This window comes from Phyllopteryx taeniolatus, chromosome 14, assembly GCF_024500385.1.
Source record: "Phyllopteryx taeniolatus isolate TA_2022b chromosome 14, UOR_Ptae_1.2, whole genome shotgun sequence".
NCBI lineage: Eukaryota > Metazoa > Chordata > Actinopteri > Syngnathiformes > Syngnathidae > Phyllopteryx > Phyllopteryx taeniolatus.
In genome coordinates, this window is record NC_084515.1 from 4,660,289 (window position 1) to 4,686,227 (window position 25,939).

General features: G+C 40.0%; 1 protein-coding gene and 1 long non-coding RNA gene across 5 annotated transcripts; one reads left to right on the plus strand and one right to left on the minus strand.

Moving 5' to 3' along the window:
- The first annotated feature begins 13 nt into the window (after positions 1-13).
- hfm1 (helicase for meiosis 1) lies at positions 14-25,657 on the plus strand. 4 transcript variants are annotated; one of them, XM_061798298.1, is made up of 41 exons: positions 14-76; positions 2,322-2,415; positions 2,497-2,612; positions 2,837-3,086; positions 6,047-6,378; positions 6,819-6,860; positions 7,721-7,791; positions 7,879-8,011; positions 9,421-9,572; positions 9,657-9,734; positions 10,707-10,862; positions 10,945-11,145; positions 11,214-11,302; positions 11,376-11,419; positions 11,534-11,635; positions 11,766-11,911; positions 12,052-12,146; positions 12,677-12,810; positions 12,882-12,929; positions 13,300-13,380; positions 13,563-13,654; positions 13,767-13,873; positions 14,958-15,005; positions 15,105-15,202; positions 15,283-15,417; positions 15,489-15,574; positions 17,926-18,009; positions 18,155-18,312; positions 18,383-18,486; positions 18,574-18,759; positions 18,827-18,892; positions 19,007-19,131; positions 19,319-19,398; positions 20,183-20,280; positions 21,284-21,361; positions 21,486-21,523; positions 21,598-21,784; positions 21,941-21,986; positions 24,384-24,456; positions 25,019-25,155; positions 25,305-25,657. In XM_061798298.1, the coding sequence occupies exons 2-41, from the start codon at positions 2,345-2,347 to the stop codon at positions 25,351-25,353; spliced, it is 4,416 nt and encodes a 1,471-aa protein (XP_061654282.1). In that variant the 5' UTR covers positions 14-76; positions 2,322-2,344; the 3' UTR covers positions 25,354-25,657. The 4 variants fall into 4 exon arrangements, with proteins under 4 accessions (XP_061654282.1, XP_061654278.1, XP_061654280.1 ...); XM_061798294.1 differs by lacking the exon at positions 14-76 and adding an exon at positions 613-676; XM_061798296.1 differs by lacking the exon at positions 14-76 and adding an exon at positions 613-676 and having other exon boundaries at positions 2,846-3,086.
- Positions 6,205-13,547, minus strand: LOC133489320 (uncharacterized). The gene is made up of 3 exons (XR_009791873.1): positions 12,874-13,547; positions 12,690-12,788; positions 6,205-6,301 (listed from the first exon to the last, which is right to left on the minus strand). It is a non-coding gene; the product is annotated as an uncharacterized LOC133489320 (long non-coding RNA).
- Positions 25,658-25,939: the final 282 nt, after the last annotated feature.

A 25,939-nucleotide genomic window follows, 5' to 3' on the forward strand; every position in this document is an offset into this window, starting at 1 on the left:
TCGTTCGAAAGAGGAGGCATAAAAAATGAGTTAATAAGCCTCTTCCCTTTGGTGGCAGATTTTTGGTAGCTTGATGGTAAATATGTATTGGTTTTCAAAGCTGTAATTGGCGTGAATCTCAGTTTACAGCTGTGTTTTTTGATGAAATAAAAATATTGGATAATGTATATAAACTTTGCGCTCACGCAAGCAGGAGTCGGCCTCGTTGATTACCATAATGCCCCAATGGTCTTTGTTGCGGCTTTGATCACGTTTAAATAGTGGAATCGAATTGAATTCAATTCTTTTGTCAATATAATTTACGTATGACGCCTTCTAAACTTTTTGGGGAGGTAATTCCGTGCTCTTTGAAAATAATAATGATAATCATCAACATAATCAAACACATAAATAGAATTGTGCTCTTTGTAGTCCTAAATTTGCCTGATTTACACCCTCATAAAGAAAAACCTGTATTCCCCACCCTATTATTACATGAATTTCCATAATTATGCAGATATTTGTCCACCGTCTGTTCGTCAAAATATTAAGCTGCCAAATATTTACTTTGAGAGGGATCTGGATTTTGGTGCAACCAAACCGGCAAGACTCACGACTACTAAAATCTCTTACGTTCATATTGGGTATTACGCTAATTATAGCTCCTATCAGCATTGGACACCATTTATCCGCGCCGGTAAACAAAAATGATCATTTGGAATCACAAAAATGTATTATGTGTCAAATTTATATCCAGTTTGTTCCTAGTACATCTTAATTTGAAATAAAATGCTAACTATCTGTTTAAAACCATACTGTTAACTAGCTGTAAAACCATACTGTTAACTAGCTGTAATAATCACAGTTACAATATACTGGGCTAAAGAAAGGTGCATGTCCAACTGGCTAATTTAAGTAGCAACTGTTATGTTCAGACACAGATAGATTTAGAATCAAATATTACCATTAAATATGAAAAAAGGTAAATATATAATTTTGCTGGTTATGTCACAGGGTCATTTTGAGGCTGTTTTCCCCCATTTTTGCATGGGTTGTCTCCAAGTACTCTGCTTTCCTTCCACATTCCAAAAACTTGCATGTTAGGTTCATTTAAGAGTGTGAATGTGAGCGTGAATGCTTGTTCGTCCATATGTGCCCTGCCATTGACAGGCCCAGTCCAGGGTGTACCCGCTTCTGGGTCAAAGTCAGCTGGGATACGCTCTATAGCTCACCCACGACTCCAGTGAGGATAAGCGGTATCATGGACAGAGAATTTTTTTCCATCCAGCCAGCCATTTTCTGTACCGCTTATCCTCACTAGGGTCGCGGGCGTGCTGGAGCCTATCCCAGCTATCTTCGGGCGAGAGGCGTGGTAAACCCTGAACTGGTCGCCAGCTCTTTATTTATTTATTTATTTATTTATTTTAATTAGATGACCAGTTCATCCAGCATAGAAATGGATGGAAATAGTCTTTGTTTTGTTTTTTGTTTTTTTGTGACAGCGTCACAAAAAGTAATTGAAAAGTAATTTAATTCCTCTACATGTTCCACATATATTTAGGACTGACAATGAATGCTACCATACTGTACCATAGCATATCATACCATACCCAAAAAAAAAAAAAAAAATGTACCGGCATTACCAGATAACTAGCAACCCTTTATTGCTCAGTGACTGTTTTTCTCAATGTCTTTATGTGTCAAAAGTGTTCTCTGTTAATTGACTGTCTGTTGTCGTACTAGAGCGGCTCCAATTACCGGAGAAAAATTCCTTGTGTGTTTTTTGGACATACTTGGCAAATAAAGATGATTCTGATTCTGATACCAACAAAGGGAAACATTTACCGACAAATTTACATATATACTGTTGAATTCAAGAGGGCATGTCTCCACCAAAGCGAAACGCAGCCAATGTTGGCAATGTGTAGATCAAAAGAAACATTTCAGTTCATGGACCCATTAATAATATTTTGTTATTTTTCTGGTACTGACACCACACCATCATCTTAATTTACCAAATTCACTTACCGCCAATTGCTCCAAAAATAATGTATGTATGTTCATCTATTTATGCCAGTGACGTATAGTGACAGGCAGAACAATTAAATTCTCTTCAACTAGATGGCAGAAGCTACAGTTAACCTGTGTAACCCCCTGTTTACATTATTACAACAGAATAATAGGTTTGTGTTCAACTAAACAGGCCCAGAAGTTGTTTTTTTAAGTAAATTTAGACAAAATCATCATTATCTCAGTACTGATAGATACTTTTTGTGACATTTATTATGGTAGTGTGTTGTGAGATTTTTCTAATGGACACTATGTGCCCTGGCTCAATAAAGGTTGGGAAACACTATTGAATGAGATGTTGGACTCAGATGATTGCACCTTGTCCTTGGACAATCTATTTTTTGAGAAACCGCTCGTCCACAAAGTGTGAGTACGAGACCCCTAAAACTCGCTCTCAACCCTTTTAATTTAATTAACATTTTGCCTCTTTTGGGTTGTCTTCAACAGAAAGCCACTGCACCAGGAGGTCAGGCCATGGCAGCTGGAAGAACCTCCATCTCTTTCACAGATTCCACCCACCCAGGTTATGCAGGAAGAGGCTAAGTCGCTCGCTTCCCTGTACAGTATGTTATGTTCTGGATTAGGGTGAATTCCTTTTCACTTCACTTGCATAAACTGCTCCTTGTCTGACTACTTAAAGTCTAACTAAATTGAACTGCGTAACTCACTTGTGATGATTGCTTGAATAGGCTTTTCTCTTTCCTTGCCTTGTCAACAAATTAGGATAAGTGTTCTAAGAATCATTCACATAATAATTGCTATACAACCTCAGATCTAACTGCTTTAGAATTCGCAGGATTCCCACAAAAGCTGTCAACCAATCCCATTGAAAAGGAGAATGAAGAGACCAAAGATGCCACCCGCAGCAACAGTAGATATGATGGCCCCTGGGGCAGTGAAGGTTTTAGGGACCTCTGTTATGGTCCCCGTCAGAGTAGTGTGGATGAAAATGACAGTCCACAAGATACTAATCGAGGAACCATCAGTATGAAGTATTTATCTGTGGATGACAGAAAAGGTCCACCTCTGCAGAGAAGGCAAGTGGCAGTTCATATTTATTCTAGCTGTACATTTGGTTGTGAACAATGCTTTCAGGCACTCATGTACATTTTGATGATTAGTCTATTATTTAGGGCTATCACATTTTTTGCTCTAACTTGACAAAAAATTTTACATTTTAGTGTTGTTTGGTGGCAGTGAACTAGTATGGCAGTAGTGAACAATTCTTCAAAAAAAGACTTCAAGCTGTTTATTGCCACTCCTAGTTGAAGTTTACTGTCAAACTAAACATCTAACAAAGAGAATTACACTACGAAAAGCGACAAATACTACTGCAGCTTACTGTGCATTTGTAAGTCTCCTCATGTACTGTATATCCTTACGTCTGTATTATACTGACCCCCGGTTGCCAAATTAATCATGATGCACAAACTGTTTCATTCTTTTCATTGTAGTTAGTTATGTTTTTACTACGTTTTTTTGGTTTGTTCTTTCATAAAAATATCTTGCTATGATATTGTACTTTATAAAAACATACAGTAATTAAAGTTTTTGCCACAGTTTTTACTTCAATTCAATTGATATTGTGCTGTTTGTGCTGGGAACAGTGTTGGCGGCACGGTGACCGACTGGTTAGAGCGTCTGCCTCACAGTTCCGAGGACCGGGGTTCAATCCCCGGTCCCGCCTGTGTGGACTTTGCATGTTCTCCCCGTGCCTGCGTGGGTTTTCTCCGGGCACTCCGGTTTCCTCCCACTTCCCAAAAACATGCATGCAGGTTAATTGAGGACTCTAAATTGCCCGTAGGTGTGAATGTGAGTGCGAATGGTTGTTTGTTTCTATGTGCCCTGCGATTGGCTGGCAACCAGTTCAGGGTGTACCCCGCCTCATGCCAGATGATAGCTGGGATAGGCTCCAGCACGCCCGCGACCCCAGTGAGGAGAAGCGGCTCAGAAAATGGATGGATGGATAGGAACAGTGTTGTTCTGGTGATCACCTTTTTTTTGCCAGTGCATCAAAGTCTGGTGTTAGTTTTGTTGTGGCAATTCTCAGAACACATCTGAGGTGTTCATCCCTCAGCTGGGATCTGTAGGATGTTTTGTTGGTGTTCATCACATTAAAAGTCTGTTCACACACATATGTAGAGCCAAACACCACCAGCATCCTATCTGCCATCTTTCGGATATTTGGAAATTTGTCTGCGTTTAATGAAGAATAAAACTCATCCAGTTTGAGAGTTGAACTTCTCTTTTAAGACGGTATCACATTGGAGATCAATCAGTTCCATCTGCAGCTCCTGTGGCGCTGTTTCAGGGTCTTGTGTGACTGAATCTCGGATGGCAGTTTGTCAGATAAAAGTGTTTTGCTGAGCTTGAGTTTAACCCCTGAGCCGTAGCCATCAGTTCCTGCGTTGATTGGCTGTTAGCATAATCAGCATGCTTGGTAGAAAAGTGACTCCTGATGCTATATTCCTCTAAAACCGCAATGGTTTCTTAACAAATTAGACACAGCCTTTGACCGGACTTCAGTGAAAAAGTATTTAGTTGTCCATTCTATATTAAACACACAGCACTCACTGTCGACTTTTCTTTTCTTTGGTCCACTCATGGTTGAAGAAGGGTTCAGAGCAGTAACAGAGTAAAAACAGAACAGCCAAAGTCAACTCAATGTATCACTGTACCTACTGCGCTACCTGGTGCAAGGACTGGGCATTACAGGAGAACCTGGTGGAACCACTGGGCCTTACAGCACAACCTGGTGAAACTACTCGGCATTACAGGACAAGGTTAAATTAATGTAGTCATGTGATTTGGGCGATTCTGTACCAATCTTTGGTGGGCCGGATTGAATGTGATTGATGTGGCCCGCGGGCCGTAGTTTGCCCACCACTGTTCTAGTGTAAAGTTCTGTGGTTGTTTTATATACACAATGTGTAATTCTATTTGTTTAATGTTTAATTTGACAGTAAACTCAACTGGCAAGAAACACCTTGAAGCCTCTTTTTTGAAGAATTGTTAACTGCCAAATCGATGCTTGTTGTTAAGGGAGTTAAGTTCACTGCACCATACAGCACTCATATCTCAAATTTGTGCGCGCATGTCAAAGCAACAAATTGTCCGAATGACGGTTCATATCTTGAAATGTGTGTAAGTTTGGTCACTTTATTATAAGGCACCACTGTATGCTGCAATAATGTTCATGTGTGGTAGTAGGGGTAGTGGTGGAAGAGCATTTTCCTCCTGTCACTAGACGTCACTGGCAAAGATCAAATGAATAATTTGTAGTCAATAAATAATCATTTTCGAACCGATTTATTAAAATTGGGGCACAGTGTTTGTGTCTCACTAGTGTATTTCATAAGGAGGCTCAATCTTTTAAGGTTACTATTGTTACTCAAAGCCTGCCTTTAAAGTAACCTTCCCCTCACACTCTGGTCCTGCAGATGTTTATAATGTTCCTAGCCACTCCCACCACATTTTAGTTGTACAGCCGGGTCCACGACCCCTGTCCTGCATGCTTCTCCTCCTGTACCTGTCCTGTCCAGTCCTGTCCTATATTGTCCAATCCTTCCCTCACAGGGTGTAGCACTACTGACCCATACAACACTTGAATCCAATATGTCATTGTGCTAGGTCTATAATGCATTACTTTCCTCATCTTGTTCACAGCCAGTGCTTTCGCTTTTGTTGTCTTCTTTTCCTATATTATTTACTTATCTTTTCACTCTCTCCTTTTTGTTTTTTCTGTCACTCGCCTTTAAAAACTTTGTTCTGTTCAACTGAATGACTCTAATTCCCAATAAATATCCATCAGAATACCACGAAACCACAGTGGCAGCTTAAAAATTCCACTGTGACACAGTAAAACTGTTCCGGTATAAAAGGGACACATATCCTCCAAAACGAAACAGGACCAAAACGAACAAAAAAAACCTCTACACTGGACTGCAGCTACGAGAGTCTTTATGTTTTTTCTCTGCTGTGCTCCTGCCCACAACAGCTTTTTCAAGGTTCCCGTGTCGAGGCGTGGAGGTGACTCTTCAAATGCAAACGACCTCTGTAGTAGTCATACAGCATCCAGACCTCAAACTTTTCTCAGTCCCGTTGCCATGGCAACAGCACCTCCTCCTCCTTTTCAGTCACCGAGGGTGACATTTAGCCAGGGCGCTTCTCCTTTCCCCTTCCAGCCAGCCTCCTCCCTCCCCCCTCCTCTGGTCTCATCTGCAGCGAGCGTCAAATCCTCCCAGCAGGCGGCCTATGTAGAAAGGCAGGACAAGGGCACAATGAGAGCCTTGGTTCCATCCGTCGTGCCTCAGCCGCTCCACATCCAAGGTGTTGCACTGCAAAGACACGCTTAAAAAAGAAAACACCTTTAAAGAACACTCTTACTGATTACCATATAGCCTCTGAATAACGTTGCAGCTAATGAGCATGCAAATGTGTGGCCATCACAGCAGCTAGCACAATGTGTTTGGGTTATGATGGTGAATTGAGGTGAGCTCCTCCGTTGACTGGATAGCTTAAGTGAACATGCTTACCAGTAGGTGGCAGAAAGGAACAGTAGGTGGATAGAGAGAAAATCCCAGTGTTTTCCAAACATTATTGAGGCAAGGCACATAAATTTACTTTAGAAAAAAATCACGCAGCACACTACCAAACAAAAATATCACAAAATATACAGTGCCTATGAAAAAAGTGTGTTTATTTTATGGTAAGTTTAAATGTCCTGTCCAGTGTACATTAATTTTTAATGTGTCTTGTGTGCATTTTAGGATATTCAGGATCTGACATTTTGCGCCCAGTCTCTGAGATCTGTATCCTTTTTTATTATATAAAAAAAATACAATTAAGAAAGTCGCTGTGAAGTGAAAATAAAGGTAAATTTGACAAACTAGAGAGAAGTGTTGTTAACAATCTTACCAAATTTGTATATAAAATGAGGCTTCAAAATTGTGAAAAATCAAGCTCCTGTGCACATGCTGTCATGTTGGACTTTTATTTTAATTTTTTTATACCTTGCTCTTCCTTCTCTCTGTGATATGCATGCACTCACTCACGGTAGACAACGAGGCACTCTACAGGGGCCACGCCTGGCTGTCAAGTCCAACTTTTTTTTCCTTCGCTCTTCTGCCTTCGATCTGTGACAAGCATGCACTCATGGCCGACAACAAAGTGCTCCAAAGCAGCCACGCCAGCCCGAAGCCCAGGTCCACACGCTGGCTGTCACGTTGGGCGAAAAGGCCTTTCTCGGTGTGGCATACATGTACTCACAGCTGGCAATAAAGCACTTTAAAGCGGCCATTCCGGTTGACTATCCGAAGCGAAGATGCATTTTTGGGGTGTTGGCATAGCTAACTACCAAACTGTACGTTGCAATTATGGCACATAACCACTGATATGATCGAAGGTGCTCAAGTTCTTATAGAGTGGGGGAGCTGAGGGACTCATGGACGATGCCAAGCGTGTCACTGGGCACTGTTTTAGCCACGCCCAATAATTAGGAAAACTGAAATGATGAAAAACAGTTTAATGCTTTATCTCCCCAATCAGTTGAGGACTACGTTTTTAGATACAAATCTCTGAATTTACTTTACAGGGTCTGCAAATGAAATGTTTTACTTCTATTTTTTTCACAAATAATTAACATTTTCGTTTCCTGACCCATTGCTAACAGCAGCTAAGTTCAGACCCGTCTTCAGCGAGTTCCCCTTTTTCAACTACGTCCAGTCTAAAGCTCTAGATGATGTAAGCATTACTTAAACTGAGTCTTGCTTCTTCAAGTTTGAGAAAAGTGACTTAGACAGTGTGGGCATCTCTTTTGGTTTGTCTCAGATTCTTTACACAGACAAGAACTTTGTGGCATGTGCTCCAACTGGATCTGGTAAAACTGTGCTGTTTGAACTCGCCATCATTCACCTATTGATGGAGACCTCAGAGCCCTGGAGAGGCATCAAAGCTGTATATAGTGAGTTTACAATAGATCTCGATTCACACAGTTTGTCCTCTGTAACAAAAAATAAGAATTACAAATGTCTCTTTAAAATATCCTTTTGTGGGTCATATACATACATACATATTTGCATTGTATCTAGAGATTGATATATTAATAGCATTACATTGTTTCTGGGGATTGATATATTTACCAGTGTTATAATATTTGTTGGTATTTCTGGCCTGTGACAGCATTTCTTTGCATTCAACCTCAATTTCTTCAATTTCTCGTTATACACTCTAAACAACTTCAGTTCCAGGCCAATAATAATCCAATAATAAATCTCATGTAAGCCCATAGCTAATGTGTTAGTGTATTTTAAATATTTGAAGACAATTAAACATCATCAGAAATGTTTTCATTTAAAAATGATAATTCAATGCTAATATTTTTTTCCTTTCATCCATCCATTTTCTGAGCCGCTTATCCTCACTAGGGTCGCGGGCTGCTGGAGCCTATCCCAGGTATCTCTGGGCAGGAGGCGGGGTACACTGGTCGCCAGCCAATCGCAGGTCACATAGAAACAAACAACCATTCGCACCCACATTCACACCTCCGGGGAATTTAGAGTCTTCAATCAAACTACCGCGCATGTTTTTGGGATGTTGGAGGAAACCGGAGTCCCCGGAGAAAACCCACCCAGGCACGGGGAGAACATGCAAACTCCACACAGGCGGGGCCAGGATTTGAACCCCGGTCCCCAGAACTGTGAGCCAGATGTGCTTACCAGTCGGTCACTGTGCCGGCTGCCGACTAAATAAAGATTAATATATTTTTAGAATCTAGTAAATTACTATGTTTTACCATTCACGGTCTGTCCCCATTGGAGTCGCCATTGTTGAGTGACATCGTCATTGAAGCAACTCGGTTTTATAAAAATTTACAAATGATGTCTACGGTGTTCCCTGCGATTGGCTGGCAACCAGTTCAGGGTGTACCCCGCCTCCTGCCCGATGACAGCTGGGATAGGCTCCAGCACGCTAGCGACCCTAGTGAGGAGAAGCGGCTCAGAAAATGGATGGATGTCTACTGTGACAGTTTAAGGCAAGGCAAGTTTATTTGTATAGCAGCGATCATATACCAGGCAAATACAGTGCCTTACAGAGGTAAAGAAATAATGATTAAAACAAGATTAATTGAAAAGGTTTTGATCAAGATAAAATCCCGACATAAAAACAGGATAAATGATAAAGATTAAACAAAACAGTGAAAAACAGCAAAACACATAAAATCACTAAATAAAATCAAGTTGTGTAGTTAGCTGTTGTAAGGTTGGAGAAGTGAAGGAAATATAGTATAGATAATGGGTTAAAAATAATTGGGGTTTATTTATTTTAAATTCAATAGAGATTGTACATTTATGGATTGTTTCTGGTTGCCAGTGGCTCCCATTAAAGCTCTCTGCAGTCAGTGCTTTGAGAACTGGAAAAAAAAGTTTGGACCTCTGGGGCTGATTTGCAAGGAGCTGACTGGTGACACTGAGATCGACGACTTCTTTGAAATTCAGGACTCCCACATTATCCTGACCACTCCAGTATGTGACAGGACTGCAACATAAAAAAAAATGGAGCAAAAGGCTTACTTGAGTATGTCAAATCACGGTATGTTTTTTCCTCAGGAAAAATGGGACAGCATGACAAGAAAGTGGAAGGACAACTGTCTGCTGCAGTTGGTCAGGCTCTTCCTTATTGATGAGGTCAGTCTGTTTATCAAATACTACGCCCTTGTGTGTGAAATTGACCCAGACACTGATAGGATGATATATTTTTTTGTATCTGAATCCCAACCTCGTATGATGCAATTCCTTCATTAAAGGTCCTGTATTTTGGCTATTGAGGTCTCCATAGAGCGACTCTCTAACATGGCCTTGGTATAGTGTCAATTTCATTTAAAAAATAAATAAATAAACATCTTGGTTTTGTCATATGAGTGTCCAGAAAAGGCCCCTCTAACAGCTACTTCTGTTTGACCTAGTTTTGTATCGCTCTGTCCATATTTGGCTAAGACGGCCCCCTTTCCTCTGATTGGTTCCCTCCGTATAGAAGACCCACTTATGAGAGCACACGTGTTTGTTATGTTGACAGCGCTGGCTTGGGAGCGGAAAGGGAAGGCGCAGATCTTCGCTAGTGACGTAGATAAGCTCGAGAAATTTTAATGACCTGAGTTCAGGCCTCTCAGAAATAAGTCCGGAACTCAAGAATGCATGGAAGATTTTAATTTATATTTCACGTTTACTGAGGTTGCACGGTGATTGACTGGTTAGCACATCTGCCTCACAATTCTCAGGATCCAGTCTCGAATCCGGCCTTCCCTGTGTGGAGTTTGCATGTTCTCCCCGTTTCCTCCCACATCCCAAAAACATGCATGGTAGGTTATTTGAAGACTCTAAATTGTCCAGAGGTGTGAATGTGAGTGTGAATGGTTGTTTGTCTATTTGTGCCCTGCGATTCGCTGGCGACCAGTTCAGGGTGTACCCCGCCTCTCGCCCAGAGTCAGCTGGGTTAGGCTGCAGCACGCCCGCGACCCTAGTGAGGATAAGCGGTACGGAATGTGGATGGATGTTTACCAAGGCACCATAGTGACCATATTACATCCCAAATACTAGAAAAGGTTGTCTTGGCAAAATATAACCCCTTAAATCATTAAAGATAATCATTTGTTCTTCCAGGTTCATGTAGTGAAGGATGCAACCCGTGGTGCCACTCTAGAAGTGGTGGTTAGCAGAATGAAGGCTGTACATGCCTACAGGACAGTCCAGAACCAAGATACAGGCATCTCTATGAGGTTTGTGGCTGTGTCAGCCACCATACCCAATATTTCTGATGTAAGTACAATAGAATTCTGCTCTCATCTGTAGCTCGAGTAAAGCTTCATCACTAGTCCCTGTATTATCTCCTTATGTTTAGGTAGCAGACTGGCTATCCAGTGAGAAGGGTCCAGCTTCATATCTGGAATTGGATGAGAGCCACCGCCCGGTGAAGCTGAGGAAGGTGGTGTTAGGATTCCCCTGCAACCCTAACCAAACAGAGTTCAAGTTCGACTTGTCTCTCAATTACAAGATGGCCAACATCATACAGACTTACTCTGACCAGAAGCCTGCTTTAGTGGTGCGTCTACTCCCTTTTTAAATGTAACGTTGGATTAACCTTGTGACAACAATCATCGTCTTCTATAGTTTTGCTCCACTAGGAAAGGAACCCAGCAGTCAGCTGCTGTTCTGGCTAAGGATACACGGTTTATTATGTCCGCCGAACACAAGCAAAGGTGCACATTCAACAGCATAAACTACACATTCTTGCATGTAACAGCTTTGGAAGTCTGTCATCTCTTCTCGCAGGTTGATGACATATGCACAGTCCATTCTGGATTCAAAACTGAAAGGTGAGTTTTTTGGTCATGCAAAATTATATTGGCCAGTTGAGCAAAAATGTGGTAATGTAATTCACTGAGCAGTTGAATGTTGGACTCATGCTGATAACACAATTTGGTGTCTAGAGCTGGTGATGCTAGGGGTTGGTTACCACCACGCTGGAGTGGAAGCATCGGACAGAAAACTGATAGAAAACGCTTTTACTCTTGGAGACCTGCCTGTCCTTTGTAAGACTGTGTCAGGCACTTGATTCTGTTTTTCTTTTCGGCCATATGATCAGACAACTTCTCCATGTAGCATTCATTTTGGTGATGCACATTTACAGTGTTATTGTCTGTCTGTATTCCAATCTTGTAGTTACCACACGCACTCTGGCCATGGGAGTGAACCTGCCTGCTCACCTGGTGGTGGTCAAGTCCACCATGCAGTATGTTGCAGGGTCCTATGAAGAGTACAGTGAGGTGGACCTGCTGCAGATGATCGGTCGGGCTGGAAGACCGCAGGTAGTGTCAGAATTACAATGGACTTGCTAGTAAGAATATAATATATGTTTTAAAAAAATGGAATGAAAAAAAAATCAAATGTGTTGTTTAGATGTGCTACAAACCTGCTTTTTAATGACTTAATATTCTTGTTTTGTTAGTTTGACACATCTGCCACTGCAGTGATCATGACCAAAATGCAAACCAGAGACAAGCATATGAAACTGATGAATGGGATGGAGATTATCGAGAGCAGGTACCAGTTGAACACCAAAATGTTCAACCAAACCATCTAGTTTTGTCTAAAAAAAAAAAAAAAAAAAAGGTTTGCTAGCTTAACGCTAACATATAATGCGAAACACCTTTGATGGGCTAACAGAAATGACCATTAGATGTTATGGTAATTATAAACCTTAAAACAACTGCTACTTTAACACACACACAGCAGCAACACATACATACAAACCGAGCAGACAACCATACTCAAAGGCATATGTTCTCCCTGCTCTGTGAGCACAACAACCACTACTGGAGATTTGTTGGGGACCTTTTCTGCCTCTTCTTGCTCTTAATTATGCTGCATGTTTTTCAATAGACCTCAGCGCTGCCTGTCATGTTGCGGCAAAATGTTATACTACACCGAAGGTGCGCAACTTTATATAATGTGAAAAAACATTAAAAAGCAATCGCTTACAAATCTGCAATACGGTGGGGGGTGCATACAGTCAACCGCAATATAGCGGGGGAACACTGTATGCCAAGGAGCACTAAATGTGGTTCGGACAGTTTGCACAGTCACCTGGTGGAGCACCTGAATGCCGAGATAGTTCTCCAAACCATCAGCGATGTCAACATGGCTCTGGACTGGATACGCTCCACCTTCCTCTACATCCGAGCGCTGAAAAATCCAACACACTATGGTTATCTCTCCGCAGAAAGTTATCTCACCATTAGGAGATAGCTTTAAAAGTTTTGTAACTCACCATTTCAGGTTTCTCTGCTGACATAGACAAGTGTGGAATTGAATCAAAACTTCAAGGTAGGCTTTTGCTTTTCTTTCTTGGAGTTAATTGTCCATAGCTACTCAGGTACTCAGATGTCCTCCCACATTCTCAAAAAATCATGTGCATTTAATTGAAAACTCTAAATGTGCCCAGCGATTGACTGGCGACCTGTCCAGGGTGTACCTTGCCTCTTGTCTAAAGTCAACTTGGATAGGCTCAAATTCTCCTGCATTATGGAGAATAGATGTAAGGATGGATGAATTATCCATTGTGTGGATCTGGAGATTATTCAAACAGATTCACAGAATCCTCATTCGTTATTCTTTGTTATATTGGGATAATTGTGGAAGGTGCTACTATCTCCTAATTTCAATTTAAAATTCTGTTTCCCCTCTCCTAATGTAGAACTGTGTCTGAAAAACCTCAACTCCCTGTCCTCTATCAATCTGATCACTATGGATGAGGACATCAATATTAAACCTACAGGTCGTGAAGCACCTTAAGTAGCACTTTATCATAAAGTTAAGTTGTTACCTGTTTTTGTTTTCATCTTGGCCTTTTGTCCAATTATTTGTGTGAAACTTTCTGGCTTAATTTTTTTACTAAGCCTTGGCAGAGGTTTGAGCTCTCAGGATATCCCACCTTTTTTTTTTTTTTTTTTTCCCCAGAGGCTGGCAAGTTGATGGCAAGGTACTGTGTTGCCTTTGACACCATGCTGCAGTTCAGCAAAGTGTCTGGCACAGAGAACCTCTCTGACCTGGTAGGTTACCTGAGCAGGCGAACCAGCAATTACAGTCCAAATGCACGGGTATTGTAACTTTGGTGGAATTCCTGTTGTTACAGCTATCAGTAAGAAATGTCTCTGTGTACAGATTGAGCTGGTGTCGAAGAGCAAAGAGTTCAGTGACATTCAGCTAAGGGTGACAGAGAAAAGGCCCTTGAATACCTTCAACCGGGACAAGAACAGAACCACCATCAGGCATTTACTATTTATCATAACATTTGTTGATTTATGTGTCATCATTTCAATATCGTCGCTGTCAGGCAGAATTCTTGCATCTCCAAAATCACTGCTTTTCAGGATACAAGCAAAAAAATTTATTTTGTTGGAGTGAACAAACTGCATCGTTCAAGATGGAATGATACCTTATATTTACGGTGGACCTGAAGTGCAAAACATAACAGCAAAAAAAAAAAAACTAAGTACAACAGCAAGTTAGAAAACACAACAGCAAATAACTATACACAATGGCAAATTAAAAAAACAACAGCAAATAACTAAACACAACAGCAAGTTAAAAACACAGCAAATAACTAAACAAAACGGCAAATAAAAAAAACTGCAAATAACTAAATAACGCCAAGTTAAAAAACACAACAACATAACTAATCACCACAACAAATAACTAAACACAACAGCAAATAACTAAGCACAACGGCAAATAAAAAAAAAAATTTAATTTGCTGTGTTTTTTAATTTGCCGTTGTGTTTAGTTATTTGCTGTTGTGTTTTGCACTTCAGGTCCACCGTAGTCTTAGAGTCATGAGTGATTCAATAATTAAAATTATGAGCTAGGTGGAAATTAATCTTCATGCACTTAACCTTTGTGGCTGACCAGTTCCTACTGTACCAAAGAATTACAACAATCAATTTTTAACAAAATAGGCTTACTCAAATGTATTTAACCTAACTATTTTCACTTGTTCTTATCTAAAAATCATCAAGACTATCAATCTTGAGGCATAATGCTCAATCTTGACATAATGCTACATGGCTCCCGCAGTGAGAAAATAGGCTGTGTTTGACAATCCTCCTCAGGCAGTTGAGCGTTCCAGAGAGTTAATAGATTTGTGCTCAAGCTGTTTTCAACACATTGGTTAATAAATTGGTTAATAATGCGTAAAAATAACAGACAGCGTGGGGACAGACCAATAGTATTGACTTGTGGAAAAAATATTAAATTGACCATGTTTGGACGTACGAGGTTTCCACCCGACAGCAATGATGTGTTTTAGGAAGTGGGGTCAAGTTTAGGTCAGATAAGCCCACATGTATTTCTCAGGTTTCCGATGGAAGGAAAGATCAAAAGCAATAATATGAAAGTGAACTGGTAGGTGAATTGTTTTTCTCTTTGGAAAAGTTATGTCTAATAAAGAGGAAATACCTATGTCAAATTGCACTCCACCCTGTGTTTTTTATTTCTTTGCAGCTTGATTCAAGCTCAGTTAGGGTCTATCTCAATTCAAGAGTTTGGCCTTACTCAAGACACAGCAAAGATCTTCCGGAATGGGATGCGCATCAGCAAATGTACGTCAGCCAAAGCAGACAACAAATGTATTTGGGTTCTCAAAGCAGACTACAACTTTGAATGTTTTGACTCCAATCAGGCCTTTCTGAATACCTGAGTCAGCATTCCAAAATGGGTTTCAGTACTCTGCTCAACTCTCTGATCCTGGCCAAATGTTTCAGAGCGAAACTCTGGGAGAACTCTCCGTATGTCTCGAAACAACTTGACAAGATAGGTGAGTCAGCCGCTAAATCGCATTGCACTTGCACAAACAGTCCATGTGAAACGTTTAATACTGTGTTTCAGGCCAAACCCTGTCAACTGCTATGGTGAATGCTGGACTCACCACATTCAGCAAGATAGAGCAAACCAACCCGCGACAGATTGAGCTGGTCAGTCTACATCTGTGATGAGCACTCTTCAAAGTCCTTAAAGAGCATGCATTTTTTTTTTTTTTTAAGTTGGCCAAGATTTATTAGTTTTAGATAGACTTTCCCAAATCCATCTTATTTGCCATGCTAAATATAAAATGATAAAATATTTTCAATGTATTTTAGTGTCAAAGGATATGGTCTTTCCAATAGTATGGCGTCAACTGGTATTTTGATTATGCCAGTGGAAGACAATGTTGAGGTCCAAAACTACTGGAAAGGCGATGTTGTATTATTTAAAATTTTCAAAGCAATCAAACAACATAACATAAAAACAAGTCATTCGAAACAACCAAACAACAAATAAAATGAAAAAAAAAAAAATCATCATGAAAATGTAATGTATCTAAGATGGATATGTAAAATTAAAATAGCAAGAAATACAGCAAAAATGCAAATACTGTATGTGAACCCCCTGCTACTTGTGGGGGATAGGGACTCTAAAAGGCTTTATAATAGTTCATAGATGCCACAAAATGGCAGCTTATTTTTGTCTAAATGAAGATCCTCAACTCACTTTAAATGGTTTCCTTGTCATCAAGATGCCAACTGATGTTACATGTGCCTGAGCACAAAAACAGAAAATAGATGAGTTTTTCAGTGGTGTGCTATGGGAATTATAATGCGAAATATCTGCCTTTGCTCAATAAAGGTTGGTAAACACTGGTCTACTCTTCTACACACTACACTACTGTACAGTACTAGGACTACAATTTGTTGATCAGTTTATGTTACATCCTGTACCACTATTGGTACATCCTGCTGCCTTTAATGGAGCCGGCGACATTTCGATTCCTGCTAGTGCCCGGACACCCGGTCAATGGAGCTTCACAGTGCGGGTCCCAAATCCGAATAAAATTGTTTTGTGTGTCAGGATTGTATGGATGGCATAAAAAATAAATAAAGACAATCCTACAAAATCATGCACGTGATTCACTACGGTGAACCCTAATGGGAGTCTGCAAACGCTCGTTGTTTACTTAACAGAATCCACCTAGGCTAGGGGATTCAAAGGCTCTGGGTTAAGTGCAATTCGGTGGACATAGATGTGGAATACTCTGGGACACTCCACTGATGTCATGCAGCGGAAGCGTGCTGGGCCCATAACCCAGAGGTCAATGGATCGAAACCATCCTCTGCTATTTTACATGCTAGCTATTTTTATAAATTATAAAGCGAAGTGCCAAACGTAGTGTGTACAGATTTTATTGTGGGAAATTAAAAAAAGATAGCGTTTTTGGGTTACCATTACAATAACAAACAATGCAATAGTGTGGTTTCTGCCCTGAAATGTACTTGGTCTCCATTGGGGTGAGGTCTGGTGGCTGTGGTGACCTTTCAACTGGCCCTCATTGACCAATGCATCTAAAAAAATATATATTCAAACCTTCCTAAACCATTTTGTTTGCCTTAATGTTTTTTTTTACATTCAAGGCAAAACATGCTCTCAGTGTAATGTGTCACTATATATTTTTTATATTACACAAGGTGTTGATTGAGATAATAAAATGACATTTAGGATGTGTATATGTATGATCAAATGTATACATAAATATACGACCCACAGCTCGTGAGCATAGGTGAGGGTAGGAACGTAGATCGACCGGTAAATGGAGAGCTTCGCCTTTGGGCTTAGCTCCTTCTTTACCACAACGGATCGATGCAAAGTCCGCATCGCTGCAGACGCTGCACCGATCCGCAATGTCGATCTCCCGTTCCATTCTTCCCTCACTCATGAACAAGACCCCAAGATACTTGAACTCCTCCACTTGGGGCAGGATCTCATCCCCGACCTGGAGAGGACACGCCACCCTTTTCCGATTGAGGAGCATGGTCTCAGATTTGGAGGTGCTGATTCTCATCCCAGCCACTTCACACTCGGCTGCGAACTGCTCCAGTGAGAGTTGGAGGTCACGGCTTGATGAAGCCAACAGCACCACATCATATGCAAAAAGCAGATATGCAATACTGAGGGCACCAAACCGGACCCCCTATACGCCTCGGCTGCGCCTAGAAATTCTGTCCATAAAAGTTATGAACAGAATCGATGACAAAGGGAAGCCTTGGCGGAGTCCAACCCTCACCGCAAACGAGTCCGACTTACTGCCGGATATGCGGACCAAACTTTGACTCCGGTCGTACAGGGACCGAACAGCCCGTATCAGGGGGTTCGGTACCCCATACTCCCGAAACACCCCCCACAGGACCCCCCGAGGGACACGGTCGAACGCCTTTTCCAAGTTGTATATTATTTATTAATATATTATGTAATTATATATGATAAATTACACAGCAATATATGTTTTGTGCAGATTCTCAACAGACATCCACCATTTGGAAACCAAATTAAAGAATTTATCCTGCACCTCCCGAAGTATGAGGTGACCTTGGAGCAGGTAAAAATGTTTGCTAAAGGTTTCACAGGAGTGTTGTCATGTACTGAAGCTTTAAGATGGCTAGATATCCCCAATGTAAATTTTCTTTAGGAATAGTAGCTATATAATTCCCAACTTTCTCTCATGTCACTACTGTATTTCACAGCTGCCAAGGTATAGCTGCAATATTGCTGAGATTGTCGTGAAGGTGAACCTCAAAAACCGAGAACTGCTGCTGTCCAGGAGAACAGCTCCCAACCATCACTATGTGTCTCTGGTCATTGGAGACTCTGACAACAATTGTGTCTTCCGGCAAAAATTCACGTAGGGGATGTTTGACAAACTGACTGATTGTGTACTGCTTAAAAAGTAATAACCTTTAACTTTTTTCCAGTGACCTTTTGTTGTTAAGGTGCAGTAGCTGGTCAAAGAAAATTGAAGTGGTAAAGGCCTTGAAGGGAGATGAGATCAGTGTTAATCTCATCAGTTCAGAATATGGTGAAATTATGTTTCATTTACACGAATGTTCAAAAGTATGCACAATTTATGACCAGATTGTATTTTATGCCTCTTCGTCTCTTCCAGTTGGCCTCGACCTCCATCAGAAATTCAATGTGTACTACTCTGGAGCACGCAAGTTTGAGACTGATAATCTGGACAACCTGTCACATGAGTCTGCTCAAGAGACACCACAGCAGTCAGCAGCAAACCTACACTCTGTTGACAAAGCTGCACCTCGAAGGGGAAACACCACATCTTCTATAGAGCAAGGTACTACATGCATCTGCATTGGTGAAAATGTAAAAGTAATCAATTTCCATTTATTCAATGTGATCAGATGGAGGTAATAAAAGACAGTGCAACCACCTCTGCAAGAATAAGGACCAGTGTGGCCATGACTGTTGTGAGTATAATCATTCATCATTCTACGAGTCTGTCCTTGCATCTACACAAACAATATTTGGTCATAAATACCCCTCGTCCAAATTTTACTGAGAATCCTTCATCTGGCCCCAAGGTAAAATCGGTGTATCTGTGGCACGAAAGAGGCTGGCAAGCAAAGCCGGGTGTTTTTCTTCATATTTGAGTGATCTGAGGAGTAGGTGTGACACACTTGCACCCACTCCAGTGAAAATACTCAAGGTGAGATGATACACAACTCCCACTGGTGAGAGGAACATAGCAGGGGATGCAATACAACACATTATTTTTTGCTGGCTAGCAAGATGATTATTTACATTGACCAGAGAAAAATGTATGATATATATATATATTTTTTTTTAATTATGATTTCAGTCACACTTGAATATTGGTTTTGTTTTCTCGTTAGATGAAAATGTCGGAGGACTCTGTGGGTGTCAACATGCGGGAGTTTTCATACAAACCTAGGAAACTACATGCCTTGTACAGGTGATCCCCATTTTCTTCTCCAAATGGGACAATAATCAACAACTAGAGAATGCAATTTCTGTAGAAATTGTGTATGAATGCTGAAGAGATGACACTGAACTTAAATACTGTGGATTTAATTGAATTGTTCAAATATCGAATGTGAAGTTCGATATTCAATGGTTTGAATTGGTTTAAGAAATGGGGAACAAGAAAATAAATGTGTAAAATATCTCTTTATTTGAGGATATCAGCGTGAAAATGTGGGAATTTTGAAATTGTTGTAATAGTTCCATATATTTGAATGAGCTGAACAAGTTCAAGTTTGAATTGGTCGAGAAATGTGGAAAGAGGAGGTAAATATATAAAATATCTGCATTCATTTTGGAATGTTGTCATGGAAAATGTGGAATAATGAAAAGTGTGGTCTATTGGGGAATGTGAAATATACAGTAGTTCCCAAAATATCCTGAATGAGCTGAATAGCTTGAAATTGGAATGTGAAGGATGCGGAAATTTTTGATTTAATGTCCCAGTCACTTGAATGGGAGTTAATTGAGTGTAAAATGTGGATTTGTCTTGATTTTTTTATTTTTTTTTAATCTTGGTATTTTTAATGATTTGAATCTTTTGAGAAATGTGAAAGGAGTAGAATGTCCAAAAAGTGTGTGTGTGTGTGTGGGGGGGGGGGTGATAATAATAAACACATTTTTGGGTGCAGAACAACACATGCTCTTCAGCATTCTCACAATTATTAAATATAAAGTCAAAAGGTTTAATTGCACTGTTTATATGTTGCTTGAAGCAATGACGGCTACTACCACAATGCTCCCGCTGTGATGATGGATCAGACCAGAGAAGGTTCTTCACAGTATCCACACCATATGGATGACTTTGACAATGGTACCACTGTTACTCCTTAAAATTCTTAACTTTTTTCATTGCAGGGTTAAGTATCAACAAATACATTTCCAGGTTCAAACAGTCCTCTTCATCATGGATTTCATATTTTGACATTATGAGACCAAGCCGACACCTAAAACTGATCAACAGTTGCTCGACATCGAGCTTAGAGCAGGGGTGTCAAACTCAAATTCACAGTGGGCCAAAATAAAAAATTGGGTCAAAGTCGGAGGCCACACTCAATATTTACTGGAAATTGACTGCGATTGTGCATGTTTTGCCTTCTCTCCAGATATGTAATGTTAAACCTTATCATATGAAAAAAAACGAAACCAAATCTGGAATAAGCAAACTATAAACTTATAACCACATGACAAATCAAATGTGCAATAAACGATACATTACTGGTATTTGTTTCTTATTTAAATAGATAAAATCTGCAGATCTGAAATCTAAAATCTGTTATGAACAGATAATCTGCCTCCCACCTGTCTTGGAAGCTCCCCTTTTCCATCTTTCATTTGGCAATTTTTGGGAAGGGGAGGTATAAATTTTCCCAAGGAGACTGGTAGCATAGTTGCTAATGACTGCAACAGAAAGGGAGGGGGCCCTTTCCGGTCTTGACTGACAAGCCAACACACTAGCAAAGCATTCTGGGATTTGTAGTGTTAGCAGCACATGCGCTATATACTGGTAGGCCAGCTCTAATACACATTTGATATGGTCTTGCAGACAAAATATAATTACAACACTGATTTGGCCTGTGAGCCCGAGTTTGACATACAATATATGGCTTAAGTGTCACAGAGTGTCATCAGCAGGTTTGAACAGAGTGGTGGTTCGTCCTGAAATTTCATGCAAAAGCGCTTTGGGCACTGTGATGGTGTAGCGAGAACGCTATATAAGTGCAGTCCATTTACAATTTACTATATCCCTAACGTTTTGGGAGTGGTGTATGTTTTCTGACCAAAGTGTTTTTTGGCATCTGGTATTCCCTCTTTAGATGATGTTATTTTTATGGACATGCACAGAACGATGGAGAAGCCAGTCCAAGCTAATGTTGCACCTCGTATTCAACAAGGTTATACACCCTAACTCTCTTAGCTTTAAACCATAATTCCTGATTTTCATGCTTTAGCCCAACGTAGACAACTAAGCAAAAATAATTAATCTCTGACCTGTCATTTGTTTTAATTGATACTCAGCTTCCGATGGGTGGAGGAATGCCGGATCACATACTGCTGTGAGTTAAAACCCCAAAGCGCACTTGAACTCAATCAGCACAGCCTACTCTATCAAGCATGTGCTATCCCACAGAGACCCTGGCAAGTGTCAAATCAGAGCAATCAGATTACCAGTGAGTCATTGTCCCAAATACCAAGTGTCAGTTTCGACCTGGGAAATGATTGGGACGACTGGGGCGACTTTGATGATGAGAAATCCGTCCATGCCAGTGAAACGTCACTGACTCAAACTCAACAATCAACTGGATGCAACATATCAGGTAGTCTCATTAGGTTTGAGTTATTGTTAGCTCACTGTGAAAATTGTGTGTTGATTGTTTCTTTTATATTTGTGTACATTTAGTTAAATATGTCATTTTAATAAGTCAGAAGTGTGGAGTGTAACACAACAATGACATTTATGTTTGCAAATGCAGGCTATGTGGCAACACCACCGTGTCGCCCTACTGCCATTGCACTGAGGTAGGGCCAAAACATCCCTTACATTCACTGCAAATGTGTAACTAAATAATGTTGTTATGAAACATTCAAACTATTGCCCAAGCTTTACTATAGCTGCAAAATATTTATGCAGGGGTTTCGTTTGATGCGTCCCACCTCAGAGACGCACAAAAATTAGCAGGGACGCATGAACCATATTCATTCTGCGTCCATAGACGCATGGTTTACGTGTGTGTGTGTGTTGGTGAAAGGCTTCCACATACAATGAATCAAAAGTATGAATCGTGTCTTAGTGCTAGCCAATCAGAGGCAGAGTAGGGTGGGTTATCTTTCCATACAATGGACACGGGATTTTTTTCTGGATTAGATAAATTTTCATCGTTGTGGTAACACCTGCCGCGCCGCTCACGATACAACAAGCTGCTGGCAGAACCTGTTTGCTACGTAAAGGCACACAACTGAGACACTTAAGGGAAACTGTTTTCCATTCGCTACCCTTCGAACTAGCGAGCTAAGGGCTGGAGCTCGACCATGGTGACATTGTTAAAACATTAGCGCTCTGAGTTGTGTGGGTGTTCTCCACATACACACACACACACGGGAAAGTTAACTGTTTGTAAACAATAACCACAGCGGCATACATTATCAATATTCTGGCAGTTGTTTTCATTTTCAGGATCATTTGATTGACAGGTAAAGGTCTCACATCACAGTCCAGCAGCTCGAGGGCAGGGCTTATTTTACATTTTATTTATCCTTTATTTTACCAGGTAAAAGCTTATTGAGAGTTAAATCTCCTTTTCAAAAGCAAAGAGGCATAAGAAATTATACAGGCAGCAGAAATTGTACAAAACAACATAACAAAGTACATACAATTCATACAATAAATGCATTCATTCATTCCTTTTCCGTACCACTTATCTTCACCAGGGTCGCGGGCGTGCTAGAGCCTATCCCAGCTATCTTCGGGCGAGAGGCGGAGTACCCCCTGAACTGGTTGCCAGCCAATCGCAGGGCACATATAAACAACCATTTGCACTCACATTCACATCTATGGACAATTTAGAGTCTTCAATTAACCTACCATGCATGTTTTTGGGATGTGGGAGGAAACTGGCGTACCCGGAGAAAACCCACACAGGCACGGGGAGAACATGCAAACTCCACACAGGCGGGGCCGGGATTTTAACCCAGGTCTTCAGAACTGTGAGGCAGATGTGCTAACCAGCCGACCACCGTGCCACCTACAATAAATAAAAATAAAGACTAAAAAATAACTGATATTAAAATATGGCATCAGATATAAAAACAGTGACAAAGCCCAAAGGCTTTCGAGTACATACATGGTGTTTTATTTCCATCCATCCATCTGTTTTCTGAGCCGCTTATTTAGTCATCCAAAATTTGGTAGGCTTTAAGATTTTTTGGGGCCTCGAGTGGGTTAATGACTACCTATGTACCAAATGTTTAATATTTGTTAAAGTGCAATTTTTTTTGTGAACAGAGTGAGAATGTTTTATTTATCTAATCTTTATCTCATCTATCTAATTTTATTCATTGTTCTACATTACAATGCCAATGTTCTTTAGAATTGAAAGTTCATTGTTCTTAAAAAGGATGTATTTTTTACAATATCATTATATCAGTGGCCCAAAAACATGAACGATACTATCGTTTATCGTGATAGATTTTCGGAAAATATATCGTCCTAAAAAGGGAGGAAACCCAAGCAGGTACAGGGAGAACATGCAAACTCCACACAGTGGAGGCTGGATTTGAACCCCGGTCCTCAGAACGCTGAGGCAGATGTGCTAACCAGTCATCCACCGTGCCACCATTGTACAAATTGTACAAATATAAATCTGCAATATAGCGGGACCGCAAAGCAACTGTATTACTATCTGTACGCCGTGATGATATGTTGCAGGGGCTCATTGTTCCAGGGCTGCAACTCATTGTTTCCAGACGTCCATCCTGGGACTCACATAGTCTCAAGTGTAAAATGATCTACGTTTATGTTGTCACAAATGGTATGCTTATCTAATTCAAGTTGAGCTCAGGGGGACACTAAATGTAGGGCTTGGATATTTATTTTTGGAATATTTTTAGATTTTAGACATTTTCTGTCTTTTACGCATTCTTTGCTCCTGGCTCGCCACCTTCTCACAAACCTATTTCTACATGCAGTGGTACGTGAGTCTGTAACATTACTCCATGTGGAAAAATTATCACGGTAAAGCTTTAAGGAAGAGATTTTACATCAACTTTTTTGTAATCGAATTATTTGAGTTATTCGATTAATCGTCTCAACCCTAGCTAAAACCAAGTCTTCCATTACAGTATTTATTGTTTTTTGTTTTTTTTAACTAAGGAAGCTGTAAAATTTGACTTTTTGACCCTACTTTTTTTTCCCCTCAGATCAGTTTCTCAGACTACACTGAACAATCCTGGACCCTCACCATTTACAGCCAGACAGCAGACCCAAACAATGGTGTGTGTATGCTGATATACAGACTGACTAACACAATAAGACGTGTGACATATTGATAAGTGAAGACAGTAAAATATCAATTTTGTTTAACATTGAACATGTACGTGAACCACAATACATGTTTTAGTAGTAAGAGTGTAGCTGTAATTTTGCACATTGGTTTGGGCTTTATTCATTTATTTCGTTTTAATTTCATCATTATGCTTCATGTTAATACTGTTTTATTTGAAGACTGCTACCTAGTCATGAAGTGTTTATCCTACAAAATATTTGTTTTGAACACCTCCATATTTAATTACATGTATCAATATAATATTTGCTGATGATATGTGTATGATGTTTTTCAAGTCATCATATACATTTTCTTGGTCACTTCAACAAATTTTTATAGTATCGCTGTATGGGCAGGTGTAAATATAAGCAAAATAGTCATATATTTTTTATTGACCAGAAGTGCCTGTGAACAACTAAACCCAGTGAAATCTTTATTCTACTTGCAGTTGGTAGAATTCACGTCTTGTACATGATTCTTTTTTTTTTTTTTTTTTTTTTCCACGAGCAGAATTCAAGCATGTCCAGTACAGCAATCGCAACAAAGTTACCAGAAAGAGCGACTTCAACCTGTGTGGCACCACTGACTCAAAGATTTAATTTCTTTTCAACAATGAGTGTACCGAGTGTTGCGACTGACAACAGCAGGTACGGGCACATTTAATTGCAAAGCTAAACCTCAATTAATTTGTTCTTTAATTGTTTTTTTTTCTTCTTGAAAATGTTTTGGCATTGTGTCCATGTAATTTAATATACGCCCACCCTTTTTTAAAACCTTCTATTTTCACCACCAACAGCAAAGAAGAAGAAGAAGCTTTTCTTGGAATATTTGATGGTATATTTTAGAACTACTGGAGGAAAAAAATATTCTTTCCCCACTAATGAATGTTGTATGATGTTGTATATTTCCCAGATACGGTTTGTTATGTTATATGTCATTAGCATATTTATTCAGTGTAAAGAAACGGTACATGCTTAAGATATTAATGACAGGTTTGTATTTATTTGTGAATTTGTAAATTGTTGGGCCACTGCAATTGTTAGGGCCTCATTTCAAGTTTGTGTTTATGTTTACATCTCAAGAAGATAATGTACTTTCATCGTTTGCATTTCATATTTATCAAATTTATTAATTCATTAAAATTATTTATGACTGAGACAAGAGATTGTCAATGAATTATCAATTATTTCAATCACTTACAACGAGAACCCTCGTAGGTTCCCTGCACCTTTCATTCGGTACACGTGCACAATCTACAGTATGAGATATAATATATGAGCTGTATCAAACATTCTTTCGAGAGCGACTTGAACAAAGTTTGTATATACCTTAGACAAAGTAAGCAAAACCTATCAATATTATTTTAAAATTGATGTGTACCCCGCCTCTCACCCAGTCAGCTGGGATATGCTCCAGCACCCCCGCGACCCT